Source organism: Anopheles cruzii, chromosome 3, assembly GCF_943734635.1.
Source record: "Anopheles cruzii chromosome 3, idAnoCruzAS_RS32_06, whole genome shotgun sequence".
In the NCBI taxonomy this organism is placed as follows: Eukaryota; Metazoa; Arthropoda; class Insecta; order Diptera; family Culicidae; genus Anopheles; species Anopheles cruzii.
Window position 1 is genome coordinate 27,670,030 of NC_069145.1, and position 20,884 is coordinate 27,690,913.

The 20,884-nt window shown below is 46.7% G+C and overlaps 1 protein-coding gene across 1 annotated transcript; it reads left to right on the forward strand.

The window, feature by feature from the left end:
- The first annotated feature begins 710 nt into the window (after nucleotides 1-710).
- LOC128275400 (extended synaptotagmin-2) lies at nucleotides 711-18,334 on the forward strand. Its single transcript, XM_053013883.1, has 12 exons — nucleotides 711-808; nucleotides 4,489-4,744; nucleotides 5,049-5,496; nucleotides 8,834-8,875; nucleotides 9,019-9,159; nucleotides 9,239-9,649; nucleotides 9,783-9,953; nucleotides 12,040-12,122; nucleotides 15,040-15,088; nucleotides 15,150-15,326; nucleotides 15,399-16,403; nucleotides 16,461-18,334. Exons 2-12 carry the CDS (start codon nucleotides 4,737-4,739, stop codon nucleotides 16,548-16,550), a joined length of 2,625 nt encoding a protein of 874 aa, XP_052869843.1. The 5' UTR covers nucleotides 711-808; nucleotides 4,489-4,736; the 3' UTR covers nucleotides 16,551-18,334.
- Nucleotides 18,335-20,884: the final 2,550 nt, after the last annotated feature.

Sequence of the window (20,884 nt, forward strand, 5' to 3'; positions counted from 1 at the left end):
CATCCAATTGGTACCGTAAATTGGGGACACGTTTAATTTACGTTACGTTCATTTTAATAATTGATCGTCTAACTGACTCCTGGGGTCAGGTATCGGGAACTAACTAACGAAAAGACTTCAAGACTGTGCGAACAACTTACTTGGCGAAACGAAAGCACAATTAATTGCCTGAGACGGACCATCCGGAACGGTTGCGTTTCCGTTGGAACCCGTTTAACCTTTCGGTGGGTGGTACAAGATTATGCTTATTAAAACGGTTCAAACATATTTTTTGTAGTAAAGGATTTGAGTGTCAAAATGTGTGCAAAACTATCTGTTAATTTATTGTAAAACCAATGTGTTTGGTAATTTTTTACTAAACGTTTTGATCGATCAAGAGCCGGAACCTCTCGCGCACCGAAGGGTGAAGATGATCGTGTAACAAACAGATGTTCTTGTTGTGGGTTTTGTTCTTGCCTCCGTTTTATGGGTCACTTGCTGGTGTGTGTTGGTGTGTCCGCCGAACGTGCTTCGCGATCTTCGACGGTCGCAATTATGCGCAACGCAGGGCACGATCGTTGAAAATTCGTGCCCAGCACCGTCACGCACACACACAGGGGCAAACCGTGTCTCACAGCGGTCGACACCGAAAACCGGCGGCGACCGCTTAACTGAACACAGTTTCGTGGCCACCTTCTGCCCGCGAGCAGAGCAACGCGACACCGCGCAAGGTTATCTGGCCGCGATTAGAGCGGACGGGGCGAATCGGACATAATTTTAATTTTGGAATCACACATCCTCTAATGGCCACCAGATTGGTGGATGGTAGGTGTGGCATATACGAATAAGAACGGACAGTTGTATGTGTGAATTGGTGAGCGCAGTCAGTCTGACGATGGGCATAGACGTGAACGGTTGTGTCCGAGAGCTGCGGGAGCGGCGAAGTGAATAATAATAAAGTAGAAGGATATCACATTGGCGATCCTGCCATGTAAGATTTCATGGTGGAACGAATTGGTGAGAGAATAGCGACCCGGTTTTGGACCATGGGCGCTGGCCAAGAGTGACCCGGCTTAGGGCCATAGGCATTCGCAGGCAGGGCCATAGGCATTCGCAGGCAACGGTGATCGGGTTAAGACCATCGACACCGGTAGAGGGGAGCAGCGACCCGGTTTTGGACCATAGGCGCTGGCTAGAAATGACCCGGCTTTGGACCAGGAGCATTCGGGGACAACGGTTAACACGTAAGAACGTGCAGGAACACGAAGAGTTGGATAACTTGGATGAGGTAAGAAGATACAGTGGAAGAGAGTGCTGTACGTAGCAACGGAAGTTCGTGGTATTGGTGTTGGAATGGCAGTGGCGGAGTAAAGCAAGCAAGATAGGATTGCATAAAGAAACACGTTTCGAAACTGGTGCGAGAGAGGATTGTGTTGGTGGCTTGAAATACGAGCGCGAGAGTCGGACGGTACGGGGAAAGAGAATAAGCTTGCAGAGCGCAACACGCCTGCCCGGGCTTGGCCCGATAGCGTGCGCAATGCAATGCTTATGTGTGGGGAGAGTGTCGAGGGCCGCGCGTCACGATGTGGTGCCCGGTGGGGCTAACACTTCGAACGCTACTCGCCCGCCGTGTGCGCGCGCCCTCACAGATCGCCAGTAGTTCAAGTATGTGCGAAGTGCTACACGCCAGAGAGGAGTGTGGTGCTCCAACGAGCAAACACTTAGAACGCTTTATGCCCGCCTTGTGCGCGATCCCTCGTAGGTTAGCCCGTATGTAACTACGCGGGGAGTGCAAAACGCTAGAGCGGGCTTGCCCGGTATAGCGTGCGCATATATGAAGAGCGAATAAAGAGAAAAAGGAGGAGACGGGCGGCGCAGATGGAAGCAGACAATGCGCGAATGCAGAGCAGCGATGGTATGTATCGGTGGGTTGGTAGTGGTATCGAGAGCGAGAGAATTAGCGAGCAAGCCTAACGCGTTGGCGGCGATGGGAGTTCCATGTGTTGGTACAGGTCGACAAGAACAGCGGTGGTAGGCAGCGTGGAGCACACGCTGGAGCATCGACGTTGGACATTCTGTTGTGATCGCTTGACGGAGAAGGTTGTGAAATTTGGGAGTGAAGCAAAGAATACAAAAATGAGTGGACAATGGGTAGTGAGTGATGTAGTAGAGGAAGGACAGCGAGTGAGAGCAAAGAAAGAAAAGAACATTTTGATGGGACCGTGGCCCATCCAACCGTTTGCCGAGGGGCTGCCGATTCAGGAAAGAAAGGCGGAGTGGTTACGTGTCAAACAAGCGTTTGAAAGAATTGTCGACTGTAAAGGCGTTACATCGCAAAGGAGCAAATTAAGTGCGTTGAAGATATTTGGGGGAAATTACCTGCTGTCGGTAATTGAAGCTAAAGAGGATAAGGATGGTAGCTATGAGGGAACGATGCAGGCTCTGGATAATTATTTCGGTGGCATGTGTGACGTGTCGAGAGAAAGAATTAAGCTGAGGGAAATGACAATGCAGGCGAATGAAGCATTTAGTGACTGGGTGTTGAGGTTAGAGAAGCAAGTACGATTCTGTGAAATGGGAGAGGAACAAAGGAATGAGGAAATCAGGCAGGCTTTGTTGCGGCGGTCGGTGCCAACAATAGCAGAGAAGCTAGATGTGATGGCAGGAATGTTAGAGGACAATGTACAAAAGATTGTCAAGATGGGGGAGAGACTGGATGCGGTAAGGCGGGAGAAGCAGGAAGCTAACAGCATGAGTGCAAAGGCAGTTGGAGCGGAGAGTGGCCAGCAGAGAGAGCTGGAAGTGAATGCAGTGAAGAGAGAGACGGGTGTTGGAGGGCGAGAGCCTCCGTTTAGGGGAAATGGACCGATGCGAAGTACAGGACCAAAGAGGAGCTGTTTTAAGTGTGGACTTGCGCACGGGGCTCGCGAATGCAAGGCATTTATGGCAAGATGCTTTAGCTGCGGAATGAAGGGGCACTTCGCGAGAAAGTGCAACAGGAGTGGACCTCGCAAGTGGCAGAACGAAGTAACCAAGGGGGAGGCCCCGTAAAGCAGGCGGATAGTAACAGAGTTGGTATTGGAGAGGAGTAGGAGATATGACGCTACTGGTGCTTATAAGTTGTTTATTTTTGCTGATTTGCTTTGGTTAAATTCATGTCTTTCAGGAAGGAGAACCGTTGGTGAAGCGAATATAGAGGCAGGCGGACGACCACGTATGGTGGAGGGCAGAATTGTAGCCGAAAGCATCATATTTTTGCTGGACACGGGAACGTCGGTAAACACGGTGACGGAAGGAGCGTGGTGGAACATCAGAGAGGGCTCAGCGGCTTGCGTGCGATATTGGACGCCAAATCCGGAGGAGCAGCTGAAAGGATATGGAAGTGCGGGCAGGTTGAAGAAAGAGAGTCGATATCCACAGTTGCATAGGGAGGCGTTAGCCATAGTATGGGCAATGGAAAGATTTGCATTTTACTTGATAGGCAGAAGATTCTTACTTAAGTCAGATGGTGAGGCGCTTATGTTTATGTTAAAAAAAGGAAAGATTAAAGATGTAGGAAAGCGTATCATGTCTAGAGCAGAGGGGTGGTTTTTGAGAATTCAGCATTTTGATTTCGTGTGTGAGCATGTTGCGGGTTTCGAAAAATATTGCAGATGCACCGTCTAGACTGATTGAGCATTGCGATGATCCGCAGTTTGAAAGCGAGTTAGAGCCCCATGAGTTGTTTAGTGTAGAGGCGGATACGGAACTGATTGGTAGGCAAAGGTTTGCTCTAATAGAAATGAATAGAAATCGAATAGAAATGAAACGGCACGATTAGTAATAGAAGTAATAGAACGGCTGGGTAGAGAAGGTGAATGGCCGGAAGGAATAAGAGGATGGGTTTGGCCTTTTGAAAAGGTAAGATGGAGAGTTGAGGGACAGAGATAGGGTGGCTAAAGTGACACGTAACGAAAGGGAGTATAAAAGAAGAAGTGCCAAACCTATGGATTTGGGAATAGGTGATAGAATAGGAATAGGTGAATAGCTGGTGATGCAGAGAAAGAGAGAGAAGCTGGATCCTCTATATGAGAAAGGGGTACATGAGGTTATATTGATGGAAGGAGCCGGTAGGGTAACAATGCGTGACTTGGAGTCCGGGGGAGGGAGAGTCAGAAATATAAAATGTTTCAAAGGTTTGTGGAAAGAGAGGAGGTGAAGGGTAGAGAGGTAGGAGCAGAGTAGAACTTGACAATCAGAGGGGAGATAGCATCAAAGGTTGGGGTAGGAACAAGACAGATTAAGAAAACCGAATAGATTGATAGAGACGTGAATTGTTGCGGTAGTGTATACGTCGTGCTCTGTGTGTGCAAGGGGAGGATGTGGCATATACGAATAAGAACGGACAGTTGTATGTGTGAATTGGTGAGCGCAGTCAGTCTGACGATGGGCATAGACGTGAACGGTTGTGTCCGAGAGCTGCGGGAGCGGCGAAGTGAATAATAATAAAGTAGAAGGATATCACAGTAGGCATTTGGAGAGATAAATTCTGGTGCGCCGTTTCGTGTGTTTATTTGACTGTTTTGACCGATCGAATCCAGACGAGCTCGTCTCGACTGCCGGACGGCGCAAGGACGTGGACGGCTGCGCAGTTGGTGCGTTGCTATCGAAAGTGAAATACCACCAAACCGTAAGCGACCATTACGTTTGTTCCTTGACCCATTTGGCCGACGAGTGATCGTGAAGTGATTGACAAGAGGCAGTGCAGCAACAGTCCGATGATGAGGTTGGTTTGTGTGAAAAAATTAGCTCAAATAATTTAAAGCATATTACCGTAAATGGAAAAGGTTGAGTTGGTGAAAAAGTTCCTCCACGTAGAAACGTGTTGGGCTTCGTTCTTCTCGAGTTCTTAGATACAAAACCTGAGTAAACGTGCTTTTAAGTAGATGCTTCATAACAACAATGCTGTGAATTTAGCAGATTAGCATCACCGTCCTAAAAAGACGGATGATCTCAGCTTCTCTGCATGGTGCTACCCTGCCGAGCCTAATTCCTTCTCGTGTTTTTCTTCTCGTTGGACTCTCGAGCAGTGACTCAACGACCGACCAGAACCGGTCCTCGGAAACCGAGCCACTATTGGACACCGTCGCCGCTTCCGACGATACCTCAACAGTAGTAGCCGATCAGACACTGGCCACCGGTGACGAGCAGGAAGACAGTATGGCCGGCGCCAGCAAAGAACTGAAGGAAGGAACACAGGCCGGCGACGACGCGTCATCGTTGACAGCGAAAACCAAGGACGACAGCATCATGTCGCTGCTGTACTCGTTCGCGAAGAAGGTGGTGACGGTGGGCATCATCTACTTCGTCGGCTACATGGGCTGGTCGGTGGCGTGGCTGGTCACGCCCGTTATCCTGTCGGTGGCCCGCGAATCCTGGCGCAAGACCAACGACACGCGGCGCAGCGTAGCGAAGGCGTCGGCGATGGCGAACGATAAGGACGTTATCCTTGCGCGGCTCCATGACCTTCCGGCCTGGGTAAGTTGCACAAACACACGCAGCGGAACGTGGTGCATCTTTAGGACAGATTGACCATGTGCAGGGCTTCCGAGTAGTTGTTTTACGCAAGCTCTTCTGGTACTCGTCCCAATTGAATTTTATGTTTCTCACACGGATTCCATATTCGGACTTCAGTATCCGTTCGATGGCCTTTTATGGTGCACCTCGTAATGATAACAACCTGCGTTCAATCGATTCCTCTCCAGAGACTGGATCGCATAATGTGGCTCCGTCACGTCAGCGTGTAACCTTCACGTGACGATTGGCGGTGGAACTTTGGAGAACGGTTCTGTGCCTTCAACCGGGCACGCAAATTGTTTCCCCGTGTTGAAGATGAATCACCGGCGTGCCGGTGCCGGGGAATACTGATAAAGTTTTATTGGCGGATTTTAATCACCGTGTTGGGGTGGCGCAATCTCTAAACGTAAACGCCCACCAGGAAGTTTGCAATTGCACTCGCGGTACTTCCTACCCGGGTGACCCGGTGTCTAGCAGCGTGTTAAAACTACGATCTAACCATAAAACAACTGATTTGTGTTTATGGAACAATATAAACCCATTGAGCGTGAACGAACGCGCCCCAGTTCGGGGCGGTCCGTTTGCGATCGATCCGTTTTTCGATTGAACAGAGCGGCTCCCGCCGAATCACAGAAACGGGTTGCAATTTTTAAAAGCCACTTCAGGCGCATAACTTGGGTGAGAAGTGGGTCGCCGGCAATGGCCCTTCAGCAGTGCAGTGGCTCATTAATAATGAAGCTGCACGCTGTGAATCCCGGCAAGGCCCGTTCGCCGGGTCGTGTTTAGCGTTAAAGCAAATGCACGGCGGACCGAGTGCGCGGTGGGAATAGAATTAAATATTCACCGCCGTGGCGGAGCCCTATTTGCGGAGCAAATAAAACAAAATTATGATTTTGTTGACTACTATAACTACCGCTTAAGCGAAGGAGCGCAAATCGTCACAATAGTATCACTGTGTACTAGTCGATGACGGAACTAGTGTTTGCGTGACTGGTGTGAAAGCCACGTTTTTGTATCATGCAGAACTAGTTGAATCATCATCGGCACTGTCTGATGATTTCATACGGCCAAGAGGAATGGAGCCAAATGATTAATTTTTCCACATGCTCTGCCGCCCGCAGCTGGGAGAGTGATGAAGCAACACGAACCATTCTCGGGATGCGAATATTCACCTGAGATGGGTGAACGTTTATTTTTAACAAGATCGCATCGCAAACGAGTTCAAGACCCAGGAGTTTACATGATTGGCTAAAAACAAACATCCGCGCCGTGCCTGCCTTCGCAAGTGGTTCTACCGTTGACTGCCGGCGCACAGCACGGCGACGGGATCAACGTGTTTTCACTTGCCCTTTTTGCGCACGCCGGACGAAGGGCTCGACTTGCTCGACTTACAAAGTTGCGCTCCGTAGCGAGCGCAGTGCCACACAGTAGTGTGCTTGTTCAATTTTTAATGCTCGTAAACCCTTTCGGAAGCTTCGGCTGGGTTACAATGCGGTCGACAACATCTTAATTATCTGCGCCTAAAATATGCAAACACACAGCGTCCCGCCCCTCCGGAATGCACTCTTGGGTCCGGTATTTCCGGCGATCCCTGCGCAATCTTCGAGACGGTCACGAGGGCGAAGACATTTAATTGTCGCATCACGATCCACGTGCATAATTCACCGGTCGTTTTGAGCAATGGTGTCATTCTGATGTCATCCGTGGGTTACCGGAATCTTACGAGGGTTCTTTTTCTCGTAAACCAAATGCAGTTATACATAGTTAAATAATAATGTACGAGACTATCCGGGAATGCCCAATTGATTCGCAAAAGTATTTTGAGTTCCATATCTAGTCTCTTCAAAATATGTTTACTCAGAACAAACTACTTGTATTAGAGCATTCATGGGGAAACGAAGAAAGGAACCTAAAATCAAAATTTTTCAAAATCATCTCGGTTTTGTTTCTTAATTTGTTTATTTTTTTGCTTCGCTCAACCCACGAACCACTGGCATGTTCCGCGACTGTCCACTGACCGATGCTGCTCACATTCCAGGACGACACCATTCTTCAGTAGCTTCGCTCCGAATAGCAAATTAAGTGGCCTCGTGGCTGTGTCATGTACAGCAGTACCCGTCCAATGCTTTTCACGTCTCTCGTATCGATCGGGAGACATTTGGGTTTCTGTGTGGAAACGGCGGCAGTGGCGGCGACGCTGCTTTCCGCTGGGAAAATTACGGCCACGCGAAACATTTACACGCCCCGGTAATTCGGCAAAAAACACTCCCGAGCCCAAAGAGCGCGGCAGCCACATCACTCTGCAATCTCGATAAGGAGCATGGTCCTCATCGGCCCTCGGCGTGCACAAATTGGAGTCCCACGCAACGGTGGAATCAGATAAAAAAAAAAAGAAAACGAGTCGAAAACATAAAAATATGCAAAGTAAGGCTAGCAACCGTCAGTGCCGGCCTCCGGTAATCGTTTTCCACTCGACCGACTGCGGTAAGTGACGGCATCCTTCCATGCGTGGAGGCTTCCGTGGTGTCCGTCGGTTCTTGGAATACACATTTCGTACGGATGTCGATTGGCTTGAACCTGCCATGCTAAGCACATGTTGACTTTTGTCCTTTGTTAGCCGAGATACTCAATTCAAGTGCCCGATCTAATTGACACCGACGCGAATGTTCAAACGTATCTATTATCTTACGCGGAAGAAATTCAATTTGCCGCTGCGTTGGTGTGTCAGGTTGGTGTTTGCGGGGAAAATCTAATGTACTCGAAAGCAGCTCAAAAGAAGACTTCCAACAGCTTTCACGTTTCCTAATTTTCTCGAAAATCTTTTGGGATATTTTTCCATCGTCAGACATTTTTGTTGTTCTCTGGATCGATTGTTCCCATTTGTACAATTCACAAATCCCTTTAAGGAAACCGACAAAGTTTCTAGTGTTTCGAATTCATATTACAATTACAATATAACTTAACTTATAAATTTCAGAATGACATATTATAACATTTATTAGGACAGCTAAGGTGATTCTCCTTTTCATTAAAAAGCAACAAGAGCAATGGGTAGTAGCTCAACTTTTTTTATATTTCGATTTGCATATTTTTATTCGTATGCAAATCCATATGAAATAAAGTTCGATGATGATTTATTTTCTAAAGACATTGTAAATTGTTTTTGAAATGGCTGTAAAATTATTCCATACGTTTCGAAGTTGCGTAAGCACCTATATTTTAACGCAGTGAGCTATGAAAGTAATTTCGAAAATGTTTCTTTCATGTTCGCTTTGTTTTTTCTTCAATTTTTCCGTAGGTCTTTTTCCCGGATATTGAACGTTGCGAATGGCTTAACAAGGTAAGTACACCGTCGTCAACCGGTCAAATTAAATTTTCCCCACCGTTTCGGCCGGGAACACTAACGGATACGATTTTCCTTTCCACGATTCCGGGACACGTTCCGTCACCTGTTTTCATCACTTTTCCCCGCGCCGGTTTCAGATTTTGAAGCAGGTCTGGCCGAATGCAAACTTCTACGCGAAAAATCTCATTAAGGAATCGATCGAACCGAACATTCAGCAGGCGATGGCCGGCTACAAGCTGAATGGATTCAAATTCGATCGCATGATTTTGGGGACGATTGTAAGTGTCCCTCTATGTTTGCTAGCAATCCATCGCACGGAAGCCCTCGGTTTAATCACGACCTTTTCCTACCGAATAGCCTCCACGTATCGGTGGCGTGAAGGTGTACGATAAAAACGTGTCACGCAACGAAATCATCATGGATCTGGACCTGTTCTACGCCGGTGACTGTGACATCAGCTTCGCGCTCAGCGGTCTGCGGGGTGGCATCAAGGACTTTCAGATCCACGGTACCGTGCGCGTGATTATGAAGCCGCTAATCTCGCAGATGCCACTGGTCGGGGGGCTACAGATCTTCTTCCTGAACAACCCGAACATCGACTTCAACCTGGTGGGTGTGGTCGATCTGCTCGATATGCCCGGGTTGAGCGATATCCTGCGCAAAATCATCGTGGAACAGGTGGCCGCCATCATGGTGCTGCCGAACAAACTCCCGATTGTGCTGAGCGATGGTGTGCCGGCCCTGTCGTTGAAGATGCCCGAACCGGAGGTTGGTTTAAATGGGAATTCATCGCCTTAAATCGCTCCTTGGTGACATTTTAAGCGCTGAATTATTGCCTCATTCTTCACAAAGCAAATAGGCAGCGTTCATAGGTTCTTCTTTTGACTCTCTATCATCGCAGGGTGTACTACGAATCCACGTTGTCGAGGCGAAGGATCTTATGAAGAAGGACATTAGCATGCTGGGCAAAGGCAAGTCCGATCCGTACGCCATTATTTCTGTAGGTGCTCAGCAGTTCCGCACGCAAACCATCGACAACACGGTGAACCCGAAGTGGGACTACTGGTGCGAGGTAAGATTAGGTGTCCCACTCTTTTGGAACGGGTTCTTGGGTTTGGCAGAGGAAGTCGCGTGGATTTTGGACGATATTTTGAACAGTTCAACTGTGGTGGAAAAGTTTTTAAAGTCTTTATTACCAGTCGGGGCATTTTATTGTGGGCCTAAAACATCAATAGTCAATTTAACATAGTTCAAGCAAATCATTCCTTAGATTTGAGACATTTTTTCTACAACTTATCCACTGCGCAGGGTGATTTCGAAATCACAATTTAACTCAGCACTCGAATTAACTGATAAGTGTGCGTAACAAAAAGGAACAGTTAGTATGATTGATGATGTTCTGAGCCGGTCGTAATGAGTCACTTTCCTATGTTTAGTTTCGCCTTGAACTAGCGCCAGCGATTGATAAGGAAAGGAATCTACCCGCAAAATAATCATTTCTATCACGGGTTCTTTGAATATTTAGAATTCTTAATTTATGTTGCAAACTTTGGACATTAAGTTCACGTAACAGATGGTGCCCTGGGTGATAATAATGCACACCGCACGCACACAAATATACGACCATTACGAGATCACGTAAATATTTCTGAAGGCCTACAACGTCTTCCATGGATACTTACGGGTACTTTGTAGTTTGTAGCAACACTTCCATATGTCGGGCTCGGTGTCGTGGTCCTTAGTTGTCGTTGTCGCGGTCGTAAAGCACAGTGATTTAGGCCGCAATAGGAATGCTAAACCAAAAGCGTCGATGCGAAGAGCAAACAGGTGGCAAATGTGAAGCCTAACTGTTGCATATTTGGTGCCCGTTTTGGCATCGACGGATTTCGGTTTATTTATGCACGTGAATTGTGTTTTCTGTGTTTTATCCGTTTGTCAACGTTACATGTCGATTGATGTGTGGATTTAAATAGCATGAATATGGCTGTATCTTCCGATGAACCTGGCTATCGGTTAACTGGATGGTAGGGTGTGTGCATGATCGTTTCATTTCCATGTTCTGCCCTATGAAAGTAAATCAAAACCTATAATATAATGTGCTGTTTAGGGAATCGAATCTAACGCTGCAGCTGTACTATATAGAAGGTTTCCTGTTTGCTCGATGATGCTTTACTTTAAGAGCTTGTATCCAGCTGGAATGCTACACAATGGAAGCTGTACTCTAAAGAAAATCCCATCAGATAGTTGCATTGGCTTGACCGTAAGCTGTACATTGAAAAGCACCGTAGTTAGATCTACACTATTTCTCGGAGTCTTTATCAAAATTCCAAATTGTATCTACAATCGCTAGAAAGTTGTCGCCGGTGAGAGAAGGCTGTTTTACTGCGATACAATTGCTTTTTAGTCATCCTCTTGTAGTATTATTAGTCTGTACAGAATATGCTCCTACCGTAGCGTTGAACAGAAAGTTTTCGAATTCCTACACTAAACAAAAACCATTCGCGACCACACACATCCATAAGTTATAGTTTTTTTTTTCCTATTGCTGAACGAAAAAGTCCCTGAACTCTCCGTTGGCTGAGGGTTGCAATGCTTGTGCGCTGAGCTTTTTCGGATGCTTTCCGCAATGCTCGGTCGGTCATGCTGCATCGCTGCTTATCGTGCTCATCGCGCAAGGACGCGGTATTGCAGACAAATGCTGGTCGGCAGGTGGAAGGACATACGCCCACTTTCCCCGCCAGGAGTGATTTATTAAACTTTGTTTTCACCGGCACCCAACCAAAGCCGGCCGATTCATTATTCATTTCAGCACGCCACAGGGTTTCTAGAATTTTGTTCCCCGTGAGATGGGAGGATCTCCTTCCTTTCACGATCGCCCTGCCATAAACCATCGCTTGCGACAACTGTGGTGATTGGCCCAACCATTTTTTTACGTTACCAAATGCCTGTATTTTCTAATTGAAATGATAAGAATGAATCATCAGCTGCAATCGTGTTGGCTGTTACAAGCTTTTGGAAAGTATTAGACTTCGATTCGAGACCCATTCCCCGCAACCGAGACTGTTAAGAACCGGATAAACGATGGTTGTTGAATAGTGTAACTAAACTAAAATCCAACCCGAATCATCGATCACACTTCCGTACTACCCCCACTGCAGGCCTTTATCCATGCGGAAAGTGGCCAAACGCTTCAGGTCGTTATCAACGACGAGGACGCCGGCGAGGATGAGCTGTTGGGAAGGTGAGCTAACTCGTTTCTCGTTTTCGTTTCCCTATTTTTAACGTGGTGGTTCTGTTTAATCCTCATTAATTTTAAGTTGTCTATAAGAACTTTAATTACTTGTCTTTTGTCTTTGGTTTTAACTTTGGTTTCCGAAAGTGTCTGTTAATTGCTTTGTCAGTGTCCTTTCTTTGGGTTACGTTAACCGTTCGGATATCTAATCATTGCCCTGCTAATTAACGTTACAGCAGATTCTATTTGGTTCGATTTTGGTTTTTAAGTAAATATTAAAACGTTGCTTTTATTTCCTTTGATCGTATGTGTGTTTGGTTGTTTGTTATTTCAATTTTGTCCCGATTAGTTGCATTTCAAAATTGTTTCTAATTTATGTCGTTTAATTTAAAATACGAGTTGCTTCGAGGTCAAAAAGGAAAACCCGTAATGCAGCAAAAGTTTGGGCGCCGGTTTGCTTTCCTGCGGCATGCGCTCGTCGGTAGTTGTTTCCGGTCCCCGTTGATGTTGTTTCTTGTGTTTGCTCATTGTTATTATGTTGGTGACGCTTTATTCCGAGGCATACTGCTGCAGCGTGTTACATTGTCGTTGTTTCGTTCGTTATGTCATTTGTGGTTCTTGTGGTTACTGCTGTGGCGCACTGTTGCGATTGCTTCGTTCCATTTGGCGATCACTGTGTCTTCGAGTATAGTTGACAGGGCACATCCTCAACCGCGAAAGACCGTACCAATCATCGATAGATCGTTCTGGCAGGTCGATGAAAGAGATCCTCGTCTACCTCTGCGATGAATTTGTACCCAAACATGATTTCTTCTGCATATAGAATGTACAAAAAAGACATCATTAATGCGAGTATAATTTTACAGGCTGAAATTAATGCCATCCTCAGGCAAGAGATTGAACTCAACCTGTGGGATTGGGACCCGGGCTTCCCCGGGGTACAGAACGACGATTTTCTCGGCAGGTGGTGATGAAGTTACTTTCTATAGTACGCTTTTGTTTTTATTCATACGTTTCACTGTTATTGTTTGTCTGTTCGTTTACGTTTTATTTATTTTATCTAGTTTTGTTTGTTAAAATTATGCGTTTTCCTGTTTCTATTAGTTATTAGAGGATATGTTTGCGTTCCTTCTATCTGCTAGTTTCTATTCGTTTTCCAGCGTTTGTGGTTGGGCGTGTTGTTCCCGCGAACTTCCCCTAAACTGTGCTCTAACATTGTAAAAAACATTATGCTAGCAGGAGAGCGATGGAATAGATTCAGAGAGCGCTTCCTCCTTTCACTAAATCCGACAATCATTCGTCATTCCGTTACACTTGTCTTGTGTACATATAAAACCGCGATCGACTATCATCAATTGTGTGGTTGCTTGGACATAGTCCGTTACTGAAATTGAGAGTGTGAAGTACACGTTGCTGTCGAATTTGTACATATTAGGCAAGGGTTTGAATGCACCTCTTTTGAAAAGCACATGCCAGAACGCACCATTTCTGCTTGCGGCATTGCGTTGGAGCTGAAAAGTACTCACTGCAGTGCACGGTGTTGATTGGAGTCTTTGTTCGAAGTGCTGAACAGCACCAACCATCCAGCAATATGCTTTTATGCGGTGCAGCACCAAGTGGTACCCTTAGAATAGCCATCGGCAAATATGCAGGCACAATAATGCGTGTGACAACACCTGAGCAAAACGCTTCGTCTACTAACCGGCACTTACTAATGACAGTATTCTTTCTCTTCTCTCGTTCTTCTATGTCTATTTTTCCGCACTTCTCGTTGCGTTAACGGTGTCACGGTGTGTCGTTTGTTCGCCATTACCGCCGGCGCGCCTGACTTATTCGACCTACAAACAAACAACAACCAACCAACACAACTCAAAACTTCGACTAATATCGTCGACATCACGACACAATCGACAATGAAACTGCGAAATCGAACGAAACTCATGCCAACCACCCCTCTGAATAAATAACCATACATTTCCTTTGATTACTATCCCGATCCTTTGCATCCTTTGTCGTGTCCTTGTCCGCTTCCGTTCGTTCAACTAACGCCAACTAACGCCACCGTTGCCAGGCTTCTGTTGACGTTACGCATCAAACTTTGATTGGCATAAAGCTATTCGACTGGGATCGAACCGGTGACCACGACCCACTAGGAAGGTTCGCAAGCAAGCAAACAAATCTCACGTTTCTCTCTCTCTCTCTGGCTAACACTGTCTATCTCTCTATCTTTCTATCTCTAACCACACACCATGTTGTCGCATTTCTCTTAGTATCTCTCTCTTTCTCTGTCTTTCTTTCTCCCCGATGCGTTCGCTCTGGTCCACTGTTTAGTCCTTTTCGTCCATAACATTTCGCTTGAGCTTCTGCACTTTCATTTGTGGGTTTGTCTTCTCTATGTCTACTCGCCAAATGTTTCCAATTTAGTTGTCGTGCTTCACTTTATCAAATTTTTTTTTATTGTACTTTGCAAATGATAAAAATGTTAAATTAAAAAACTGTTGTTATTATAACATTTTCGTTGAGATCAATATCGTTTATGATTTGTATTTTTAACTGCTATCTGGTTTTCGTGATTCGATTGATCTGTGCTTTCGATTTGCGTAGTTGAAGGTCTTTCTCATCCGCAGTCACATTTTTGTTCATCATTTTGTTTACGAACTAATATCGATTCCATCAACTCATTAGCCATCGTCTGTGATTGCTTACGGTATACTGAACTGCTTTTCTTCCAATTTGTCGTTACTTTATTTTGCTAATACAGTCCACTCCAAAGAAACATTTCTTTACCATTTAAAATTTGCATGATGTGAACGCTTTCACCATTTTGTATCGATGCGTTCGAAATCGCATTGTTGGGATTCAATCATACTAAATTGGTTTCAATCTTGTCCACTCTCACGACCAACAAAAAAACGCAACCAAACAGAGCCACTGTGGAAATCAGCAGCGTTACGAAGAACGGTGAAATCGATACGGTAAGTAAAGGTCTAATCTCTGATGCCGGAACTGAACTAAACAATCCTGTTTATCGTTTAGTGGTTAACGCTGGAGCAAGCCAAACATGGAATGGTGCACCTTCGCATGACCTGGTTCAAACTGAGCTCGAGCAAGTCGGACCTCCGTTCCGCCCTCGAAGAAACGCAACATCTGCGTGTGACGTCCATGAGCACTGCCCTACTAACCGTCTTCATCGATTCGGCGAAGAACTTGCCGGTGAGCGCTTACTAGGGCAGCTAATTTTTAATGCAGGGTATAATGGTTTTACGGTAATTTGTTTTTATGCAGCAAGCAAGACAGCAATCACAGCCCGATCCCTACATGATACTAGCTGTTGGCAAAAAAACAGAGCAAACATCGGTCCAGATGCGCACGGATGCCCCCGTCTGGGAGCAAGGATTCACCTTCCTTGTCGGCAACCCAGACAACGATACGCTACAGCTGAAGGTGATCGATCAGAAGACTGGCAACACGATCGGAACGCTCATCTACATACTGAGTGCATTGATGGAGAAAAAGAACCTTGAAATCATGTCGCAACCGTTCCAACTGCAAAAGTCGGGTGCAGAATCTAAGATTCTTATGTCGCTTTCGCTGCGCATCCTGAAACGCCACCAGGAACTGGAGGCAGAACCGACTCCCGAGAAAGGTTCTCGGACAGAAGGCGATGCTGTGCTGACACGCTCGAGTTCCGTGCGAGCTCCATCCCTTTCGCAATCCTCTAGCCAGCAGGCCACGTCAGTGGAAGCCACAACACCGGAAGGCCTTGCTCATCAGGGCAGTATTCGGAAGCAGGATTCACGCAAATCGACCACTTCGGCGATCCTCGATCAGATGTCCGTCCACCAGGAGGAACCATTCGTTGTGTCGACGCTGAACACGGTGATGATGGCTACACCACCGCGCAGTCCAAATCTTAGTGACGGCGGCACGGAGCTGTTGCGCCGCAGCCCCAGCACAACCTCTTCGGCTGGGTCGGCCGGGCTGGGCCGCATCCAGCTTACAGTCTCTTATAGCGTCCAGCGGCAGCGACTGCTCGTGATTGTGCACAAGATCAACAACATACCACTGAAGGATCCGAACAACATTCCGGATCCGTATGTAAAGGTGTATCTGCTGCCGGGTCGTACGAAGGAATCGAAACGCAAAACCAACGTGGTGAAGGACAACTGCGATCCCGTTTTCGATGCCACCTTTGAGTACATCATTTCAAACGCCGAGCTCGTAAACTCGGAACTGGAGATTACCGTCTGCACGCAAAAGGGTTTCTTCGGTAGTCCGGTCATTGGCATGGTGAGTCGATAAGCCGTTGGATTGGGATCCCATTCTACACGTTATTTTTAATTTCAGCAAAAAATGACTCTCAATGATCCCGAAATTGCAAGTGGACAAGGTGTCCGGGCTTGGTACGATTTGTTACCGGAGTCAAAGTTTGAATAAAAGCTGCAAGCATTGTAACCGTAGCCAGGTTCCATGGTTCGGAAGGAACGTGATGCAAAGAACGAGCCGTGAAGCCGTGAGCCGATAGCATTTAGACGTGAACTTATGAAACATGTGAGCCTACCGTGGCCAACAAATATCGATATTTTTACAGCGAAACATCTTACACAGTTAGTGCAGGATTTGATTCCGCATCGACATTACGTTTTGTTCTGCATACATCGTTAATTTTAAGTGCGAAGCACGAAATGAGGATAGTGTCCAAAGATGGGTGCAAAAGATAATATGGCTCATGTCTCTTGCTAAGCTTGATACATATTGAACAAAAAAATCCTTTTCTGTTATATTATATTTAAAAAGCTCGTGAATATTGGTAAAGTGAAAGGTGTACAAGCAAAATAAATGCTTATCGCCATGCGTTAGTAGCGATTTTTAAACACGCCATAGAGCGAAATATTTACAAAAAGTTGCCCGTAGCAGAGGCAGGCAAATCAAAAGCATTTTTACCGCACTCAAATAAAATCATGTCTTAAAAATAAATTGAACCAACATTTTTGAGCCTTCTGTATGAGGGGTCCGTTCCAAGCCACATTATACAACATTGAATCATTGTAGAAAAAAGTAATTTTATTCAAATTCAAGAAGAGACATAATTTTCCAGGTTGACGGAATGCACAAGAGGTTTTTCTTTTGTAGAGTAGTCGAAGTAGACTGATTTGGTTGGTAAATTAGGGTTCATCTTTCGATTCGAATTTCAAATTTCTATCTCACTGTTTCATCAGACATGTAAACCAATTTGCGGCCCATTTCATGTGGTCGATAATTTCTAAGCAAACTGAACGAAAGTTGTCTCCAAAATGTGTCAATTATAGTGAAACCCCTCTGCTCTGCGCCAATAGCGATAGCAAGGAATCGTGTCGTAGTTGCAGGTAATACTCTCAGCACAGTAGCGCCAAGAGTAGTGCATGGCGATGTTTTTGGGTCAATTGAGGCCAAGCTTGTAGCTTAGATAGCTTGTTTGAACAAACATGGAAACGGCAAAAGTGGACCGAGTGTAGAAACTCGAATGAACCACTATAAAACGTGCTGAAAAGGTATGTAAATATTAGTTTGTCGCGCCACCGAAGGCTCCAGTTGTATGCACATGCACGAACAGTTATTTCTTGAATTCTGTAATTTAAATCGAGCGTTATGTTTGTCAACACCAATAGTCACGCTCCCCATGCTGTTATCGGAATGAAAGAAATCTAGAAGTGAATCATAACATTGTTCCGATTTATCAAGAGCTTATAAAACTTCACTAAAATCACGATTGCATTACAGAACTCTTTTCGTAGCGGTCATAAGGTCGGAAAGGATCTGATCCGACGCAAAAGGGTAAATAATGTCCAGTGGAAAGGCCAGTGGTACCAAATTGAAAAAAATTATTACATTTTGATCGATTACGGCAAATGTTAAACAAATGTACTATTTGAGTGAGATAGCAAGAAAGCCTTTCATAAATCTATAGAACCGTTCCAAAACAGATCGAAACAGCTATTGCACGCCAGACAACGTCACATGCTTGGTATAGCGTAGTTTTAAGTCGAACCATACATTTTACTCATGTTTAGCTATGCTCTGGCACTGGGCAGCACAAACGCCACGAATTACCGATTTGCTTCGAGCAGCACGCAGCACGCGCAATCAGTCGTATCTTACTTGTACGCAAAGAGAAATAAACCGAATAAAATGGATTTTTGGTGAGCCGTGTGAGTCGATTGCATCGATTGCACCATGCCAGTTTCCGGTTTCCCCATCGAGAATGTCAAACAAACTTGAAAACCCTAGAAGCATTAGTTTAGCTTTAAAATATTGTACAACGGTGTATGCTGCGCGCATTAAGAAGCCACACTCCGGCAAGCGAGTTCAACTTAACCCATCCCAACCCCTGCAAACGATCATCATTATTGGTTTGGAGCTTTTCGACCCAGGAGGTCTTTTACGGAGTCGATAACGGGTTAGCTAGATATTCAAATGAGCTGAATTTGTATGCACAGCATGGCAGCTACAACACGCTTGTCACGTTACAACACGTCGCTCACCGCGTACACCGTGGCATAAAATGGTTGCCCCAGCTGGCGTGCAGTCCGGAACATTTTACAGTGTACCGCAGCAGCATAAATTTGAGGCTACGCGGCTGTGTGTGTGAATGGATTTGGTGCCCCTCCGGCAACACAAAGAGAAGAGCCAGCCACAGCATGTTTCAGTGCGCATATGCTGGAACGAGAGCGAGAGCATGTGGCGGAAGTGGCCATCGAAGGTTGGTACCGAAGGGCTCCGAGGGTGAGCTGGAGATTGAATTATTTGCAGCATAGCTATGCCATGCGTATGGCGGGGGGCATCAAACACCGGGGGTTCAGGGCCGCTGGCGCAGATGCCCATGTAGTGGTGGCTTGGGGTTTTATCGATTCTTTCCGCCGCCCGTGTACTGTTGTTTGTAAACATTCGGCACGGCCGAAGGGGACGCCACTGGACGCCACGTGGTCCTCCGCGGTCGGAATGCTTGCCTTCGTTGGGTTTGCTGTTGGCAGGCGCACATCATAAATTTAAACAACAATATCCTCCACATGTTGTCAATTCCGGAAGTGACTATCTTCCGTTTTTTTTGGGTGATGGCATAAATAATAAACCTGCATTTGTTTTGTGTAAAGCGTATTGTTTTTGAGATGCCATGCCTCAATGGTAGGCACTGGCGGATGGGGTTGTGGTGGCGCACAGGCCACCCCTCCCCACACGCCTGTCATACGAAAGTGAATTCTCGTCCCGTGGTCCGTCGGTTTGTGTGTAGTGGTGCTTCGGTTGATAGCCTCTTTGTGTATCACGGAATTCGATTGAATATACGGAGAGCGAGAGTGAGTTCGCTCCTCTCTCGCTCTGCCTCGCCCAGCGTCGAATCGTAAACACGAACCCAATCCGCGTTTTCCGCGCGTGACACACATCGGCAAATCGTTAGCGAAAAAGCAAGATGGCGATAGACGGACCATGCGCACGCAGTCCCGGCCGTGTGCTGGTGTTGGTTGCTGGTTGCGTGGTAGTGGTTGCGCGACGGGCGCGGTGTGTGTTTTGGTACCCCGATCGGACGATAATTCTCGCGCACTCGCGAAACCGACGACAAAGTTCATTCTGAGCCGTCGATCCGTTCGGACGCACCGCCAGGCGGTCGCAGCCGAAAGTGATAACATATTGCGAAAAGCGAAAACAAACATTCTGTTGCACATCTCTGTTCTTGTTGTTGTTATTCAAAGTGGCCAGCCGAAAAACCCTAGTGATATCAGTCTCCTTGCGCCACAAGTGACAGACAAAGTGACACACAGAAAGGAAACCAAAACCATAAGAGAAAAAACAAAAACAACTGAAAATCATAGTAGACTGTTCAAACCGAACCAGAGCAAGAGAGTAACCGTTGTGGTTCGTTCGTTTCGTCTATTGATCCAGCGGTTTCTTGTGTTTAAAATCGATATTTGTTTTTCGTCTCGGGGCGACAGAGCGCAGGAGCTCGAGCCCGAGCACGCCATCAGTCATCGCGGGTGTCTGGAGGTTGTGAAATTCTTATCACAAAATCCCGAACCGAACCTCGGACGAACGGGCGAGACTGTGAATGCTGGAGAAAGTCTCCTGCAGGGGCTTTCGATTGTTAGACAGCTGACCGAACGAACTGGACGCAATCCGACCGCGTGTGTGTGTGTGTAGCGGCACCCCGTACCATCAGCAGCGCGATCCGGTTCCCAAATGAGGTCCCCCTCCCATTATGTAAGACAAAGAAATCATTAACACACACCAACCGGGCGCAGTAGCGTTGCCTCCCAAACAAAAACATTTTAAACGGCGAAACCGCTCGACGTAAAAACTCGCCGAATCTTTTGGTCGCGGTTTGTTTTGGTCTCCAACGCGCGCCGCGAGTGCGTGGATCGGGGTCTGTTGTTGTTGGAAGAAGCTTGGAACTACGCACAGGTTGCGTGTGCCGGACGGGCAGGTCGCCACGCAACAGGGTGTGCAGGGACGCGTCAGAGCGCAAGACAGAGAGCGCGCGCGGAACGCGTTCACTCGCTCTCTGTGTGTCAGTAGGTGGCGCGCGTGTGCGTTGCCGTGAGCGTGAGCCGCGGGGAAGAAAGAGCGCAGCAGGCGGCGGGGCAACAGCAGCAGCAGCAGCCCACCGCCATATTGGATGGTTCGCCCGAGCACCGTCGGAAGCGCGCAGCGCTAGAATCAAAACAAAGAAAATCATCTGATTCTGTGTGTGGTGGGCGTGCGTACCAATGCGAGAGGGTGGCCGCGAAGAGTAAGGGTCAGCA

What these genes read in the sequence shown, in the direction of transcription:
- LOC128275400 (XM_053013883.1), top strand. An exon ending in TGAAGATGCCCGAACCGGAG is followed by an intron (nt 9,650 to 9,782) that starts GTTGGTTTAAAT and finishes CTATCATCGCAG; the next exon opens with GGTGTACTACGAATCCACGT. An exon ending in AGAACGGTGAAATCGATACG is followed by an intron (nt 15,089 to 15,149) that starts GTAAGTAAAGGT and finishes TTTATCGTTTAG; the next exon opens with TGGTTAACGCTGGAGCAAGC.